The sequence below is a fragment of the Cryptomeria japonica genome, chromosome 4 (genome assembly GCF_030272615.1).
Source record: "Cryptomeria japonica chromosome 4, Sugi_1.0, whole genome shotgun sequence".
Lineage (NCBI taxonomy): Eukaryota > Viridiplantae > Streptophyta > Pinopsida > Cupressales > Cupressaceae > Cryptomeria > Cryptomeria japonica.
Window position 1 is genome coordinate 533,282,031 of NC_081408.1, and position 6,206 is coordinate 533,288,236.

The 6,206-nt window shown below is 35.9% G+C and overlaps 1 protein-coding gene across 1 annotated transcript; it reads left to right on the forward strand.

Annotated features, from left to right (window-relative positions):
- The first annotated feature begins 2,036 nt into the window (after positions 1-2,036).
- Positions 2,037-3,884, forward strand: LOC131044108 (berberine bridge enzyme-like D-2). The gene has a single exon (XM_057977358.2). It carries the CDS (start codon positions 2,037-2,039, stop codon positions 3,582-3,584), a length of 1,548 nt encoding a protein of 515 aa, XP_057833341.1. The 3' UTR covers positions 3,585-3,884.
- Positions 3,885-6,206: the final 2,322 nt, after the last annotated feature.

Sequence of the window (6,206 nt, forward strand, 5' to 3'; positions counted from 1 at the left end):
GGGTACCTATCACGGTGTAGTAGCTGGGACCCATCTTGCATTGTTGATTTGAGTCTTCATTCCCCTAAGTTGCACTTAAGGGGGGTTGTTGGTGTAAATAAATATTCATCATGGATATTATTACACTTTACTTAAGTTAACTTAGGATAATGCATCTCTTCGTAGTTTGGATTTGAGACACTTAGGGAAGTGCACGCACATAGGGATATAGCTTGTAGGCGAATTCCACCTTTTGTGGTCTTATTTTGCTGTTACACTCCACATTCGGTGGGTCATCCACCTCTTGTGGAATATTATATTATTTCGCCTACCTACCCCTAGTATTTCTTACCTACCCTTGTTTCTCATTGAGCCACATGTCATGATTGTGTTCTCGTACATCCATATGGCCTTACCTATATAAGCAGGCCTATATTCATTGTATTGGTTAATCCAGTTGATCATTTGCATATTGATGAGAATACAGTTTGTTCTTGTCATTCTTTTGTATCTCTTTTATACTTTTCATTGTGCCCTTAATCTTGGCAAAATCTCACAACCTTTGTAGCTCATTTAGCGAGTTAGCTTTTCTATACATGGAAGGTTATCAGAGGCTCCCTATTGAGAAAATGAGAAGGATAGAAAGACCTTGAAAGGTCTCCAATCCCTTGACTTAGACATGAAACTTCTACCTAGTAACAAATTCAATAGAAATTTATTATGTTACTTCTTAGTTATTTTTGTATTTATTTTCAAAGAATGGATTAAAGTAATTATATACTAACAAATGATCCAAGGATTATGTATTTTCATATTGATATAATACATATTTTGCAATTTATTTGAATGTCTTGGTCAAGGTTTGGATATCCAATGTTTGTATTATACAGAAGAGATAATAGGAAAATATTAAACATTTAGATGTGTTCAATAAGTTATTCAATGTATCTTGTTACGAATACAACACAATTAATAGATAACTTTATAATTTCTTTCAATTTTTAAGAAGAATGTATTTTAAGGAGGAGAAGAGACAAGAGTGGGTTATTTTGATTCCTTAGAAATAATGTTCAGTTTCCTCAGAAGCAACAACATCACGAAAAATAGTGAGATGGTCATGAACAACATCCTTCCACCAAGTTGAGAAAGACTTTTTATGAGCCCTACAAGAGCACTAAGAAGCCCTAATCACCTTGTTGTTTATAAGGACTAAGAAACATATAAAATATGTTAAATTGTTAAACTCTTGACACATATAGTTATTATCCATGCACCATCAAGTATGACACAAATGCCTACAAAGCATTATCCAATCTATATCTTAGATAAAAAACATAATTCGTATGCTACATAATCCTTGGATATCACATCCTAAATCTTTCATTAGATAATCCATAAAAATCTTATCTACAACCTAATAATCCTCCCCTCCTTACCATAACTCTAGGATGATGATGATGATAATCATTAACAACCTAACAAACCTAACATTCTTTTGAAAAATAATGTGGCAATCATCTTATCCTTATGAGACATTATACTAAAAGGTTATATAGAGATATGGTATGGAGAAAATTCTTCTTTGTACAAATTAATCAATTTGAACACCGATACTCTACAACGTGGGCCACTGCACTAAGAAGAGAGTGTAACATATACTTTTCTCATTGCGTATTTGACTTGGCTTCCGTAAGGAGAAGCAATTTTTTATGCTAACAATATTTCAATTATAATTTGAACCACATCTCAAATTTAACAAAATTGTTTTGCAGCGAACTAATATTGGTTTGTTTTACCGGTGATAAAGAACTAGCAAAATAACAGCTGCCATCGAATGACCATTCTGCCAGATCCACATACTTATCGTCAAAGAGAGTGGGCGCACCTCTTCGAGAGAATTGCATTTTTCAAAGTCCACGCCTAATTATTATTCTAGATAAGCCAAAACAGCAGGCGGCTCCTCTATTTAGTCAAAGATGAGAAATAAACGTTCAAAACACTTGACCCCGCAGGCGAGCTATAAATATAGAACGGAGGAATAGAAGTTCTCCATAACCATGGCCTCGTTGAGGATTATCTCGTTGTGCACCGCATTGCTTCTATTGAGCATCTGCGCATCTGCGCAAGATGGGCAGGGGCTCATATCGTGCCTTCAACAAAAGGGCATTACAAACGTGACGACTTCTAATTCTTCCTCTGCATACGATTCTCTCTTGAGGTTTTCTCTGCAAAACCTGAGGTATACAGAACCAAGCGTGCGCAAACCATACGTGTTGATTCTGCCATACAAGAGAGAACAAGTGGTAGACTCGGTGCGGTGCTGCATCCAACACGGCTGGCAGATCGTTGTGCGGAGCGGAGGGCACAGCTACGAAGGTCTCTCCTCGACTTCCGACTCTCCCAATTTCGCTATCATCGACCTCATCAATTTCGACCATGTTACGGTCGACATGAAGTCGAAAACAGCGTGGGCAGAGGCGGGAGCAACGGTTGGACAGCTGTACTCCGCCATTGCAGGCGTTACAACAGACTACGGCTTCCCTGCGGGAGTGTGTCCTACGATGGGCACGGGCGGCCATTTCAGTGGCGGCGGAATGAGTTTGCTCTCCAGGAAATACGGGCTCGCCGCCGACAACATCATCGATGCGGTGCTTGTGGACGCAAATGGTAAGTTGTTGGACAGAAAGAGCATGGGAGAAGATCTCTTTTGGGCCCTCCGAGGCGGAAGTGGAGGCAGCTGGGGAGTCGTCGTTGCATGGAAAGTCCGGTTGGTGAGTGTGCCTCGCAAAGTAACGGTTTTCAATGTGCACAGAACGGGGCGAAGTAAGGTGACCGACCTGGTCTATCGGTGGCAATCCATTGCACCTTATTTGGAACGGGATTTTTTTATTCGCACCGTCATATCAGGCACCCAATTGCAAAGTGGCGAGAAGGACGTGACGCTCACCTTCAATGGAATGTATCTCGGCCCCCTCGATCAGCTGCTCAAAGTGGCTAACGAAAGTTTCCCCGAAATGGGAATCGTTGCTGGCGATTGCGAGGAGACGGACTGGATAGGCTCAATATCTTACACCGCATATACCAGTACGAGCCAGCTGGCTAACAGGACCAATTCCGGCAAAAACTACTTCAAAGCAAAATCTGATTTTGTATCGAGCCCCATATCGCCATCGGGGTTGGAGGGCGCATGGAAGTTCCTGGAAGAGGAGCTTAACGGTTATGTTATTTTTGCTCCGCTGGGTGGAAGAATGTACGAGATACCATCGTGGGAGATTCCATTTCCCCACAGGAAAGGATATTTGTACAACATACAATATCAAGTTACGTGGAGTGATAGCAGCAAGGATTCGGGCTTCATCGATTGGATCCGAAGATTTTACACATACATGACTCCTCATGTATCCAAAAATCCAAGGGGTGCCTATGTGAACTATTTAGATCTGGACTTGGGCACAGCTGTTAATGGAACAGCTAGCGTGGCAGAGGCAAGAGCTTGGGGTGAAAAGTATTTCGGAGGCAATTTCGACAGATTGGTGAAGGTAAAGACCAAATTTGACCCTAACAATGTTTTCAGGAATTCTCAGAGCATTCCTGTGAATAAGTGAGATATTTATATTCAGCCCCCCTGATTTATTATTTCCCTGTTTATTATAGTGTTGTTACTATGTTGCCAATTAACCTCTGACAAATAATTGTTTTTAATAACACATTATTACATTGTACGGACCGTCACCTGTCTTCCTTTTAACGCATTCCAAGATCTTGCTGGACTTTTTTCCTTTGTAACACAATCCATGCTCTTGCTTGATTAAGCCTTTTGAGTGATGTTCGCAGTTCAGAAATTTATGCAACTTTAAGTTGTTCATACAACTATGTTATTGTATCCAAATCATCTCACATTTATTAGCAAATCGAATAGATTAGGTTCTTCAAAAAGTTTGTCTCATTCTGAGTAAGAAGAAATTTGGTATTCTATATTTTCGAATCTGAGAAGTCTTTACCACCTATGCAACCGATCTATATATTGGGTTTCATTCACCCAATGGTTGGTTCCAAAATTATGAATTTGCCCATAACAAACGAATTATGAATTTGCCCATAACAAGGAATAGTATATAGCTAACTATTATTAAGATAATTCACACCACCACCTGGGTGTGGGGATGAGTGGGCATTGAAGGACGGCCACATAAAAAAAAATTGTCCGTTATGAATGCTGACTAGGTGCCCTCTAGTGTTTCTTTATTATAATATTTTTTGAATTATATAAAATATAATTTATTTTGTTGGTTTATTAATTTATATACTTATGTAGATGTCTTCAATTTATTTATTTAAAAAAATAAAGATATTGTGTTAGAGTTATTTTATTTTATGTTAATATATTAATAATTCAAATAGTAGAATTCTATCTATATTTTTTACTTATTTATTTTATATATAACTTTTTATTTTATTTGATTATATTGTTTACTTTATTTTTATCTAAAGTACTTTTTTTATATTGTCTTATAGTTTTGATTTAAAAAAAAAAATATGTAACTTATTTTTATATTTACGTATTTTATAATAATAATTATTGTGATTTAGTTAATTATTTATTTAAATAAATTATAACTATCCTCTTATTTCTTCTTGATTAGTTAACTCATTCTTCAACTTAGCAAATTCTTCATTAGAAACTCATTAAGTAAATCAATTAATCCATACTTATCCTCTTGCAAATAAACTTATTTATCAAATTAGTAACTTCCTTGTCTAATTATCGATTTATTTTGTTTAATAAAATTTATTATTATCATCCTTAAGCGCTCAAAATGGAAAATTTTCACAACAAATTACCTCTTAATTCTTCATCATATCGTCATCATTCATTTGATTTTTTTCGAGCCTAATTCTTTATTAATTGATCTTTATTTATTTACCTCTTATTAATTGATCTTTATTTATTTAATTATTTTAGCCTAATTTTTCTATTAATTGAATAAATCTTTATTTATTTAATTAATTCATTTACCCTCTTCTAGCCTTATTTCTCATTTAAATAAATATATTTATTTATTTAAATTGTCCTTTTCCTAAATTAAATAAGATCCCACTTCCTCTATTAATTAAATAAATCTTTATTTATTTAATTAATTCATTAACCTTTTCTACCTATGACATATGTCATTCATCTCTTAATTCATACACTACCTACCCTCTCATTATTTTCTTATTTCTTTTACCTACCCTCTAATCATAGCCGACCATTTATCTTTTACACCTCTCAATCTTATCCCTCCATTTTCTTATAGTGTCTTCTATATAAGGATATGCTTCCTTCATTATCAAGCCCCGGGACATATACATTCTAATCAAGCATCCTATCATTTGATCTTTCATATACGATCCTACTTACAACCACATTTCCGTTCTTTGTCGAGCTCTTGTGCACATAAAAAATCTGAGAGCAAATATATCAAGCAAGATCAATGGAGATAGGAAGAATGGAGATTCAAACCCTATTGGACATGCGATGGTATAATCTTTGTGATTTCATTTGATTTGCATTGTTTTAGGTAATCTTCATATGTTATGGTGGATCTTTGTTGTTGCTAGGCTAGGGTTTTGTGGTTGAATTGATTTAGTCTTTCAATATTGTTGTTATCCATTTTCCCCATATACATTTTGGCACGCCCGATGGGACTCTTGTCCCTTTTGCATTTAATATCTTTTGTTGTAGATTTTGTGTTTTTAAGTTGTAGATCCGGCATTTACGACAACATTTTGATATTTTCGTGTCTGCGTACATTCAGATCACATTTTTGATTTTTTGTCGCGTCTGTGACATCTGGAATCGCGTTTGCACCTTCAACATTTTTTTTTTTTGCAGATTCCAAGAAACGCGTTTGTGTTCCCTATTCACGTCTGTGAGGCCTTCTAACGCGTCTGTGTCTAGGAACCGCATCTGTGTTCAGGAATTGCGTCTATGTCAGATCCATCCGCGTCTGCACATTTATATTGCATTTGTGTTACTTATAACCGCGTCTGTGTTCAGCTGTTGCATTTTGACTTCTTTGATTTGGTTTTTCGACATTCAGATTTTAGATCTAGTTTATATTAAGCTAACATCTTTAGATCTAACAAAATTGGTGCAACTTGTTTTGAAAGAAAAATCATTTTGTTGAAGGCCCCTATTTTACAAAGTCTTTTGGATCTAAAATTTACCTAACTTGTGTGCTTGC

Coding starts and splice junctions, on each gene's coding strand:
- LOC131044108 (XM_057977358.2), top strand. CDS start 2,037: ATGGCCTCGTTGAGGATTATCTCGTTGTGCACCGCATTGCTTCTATTG.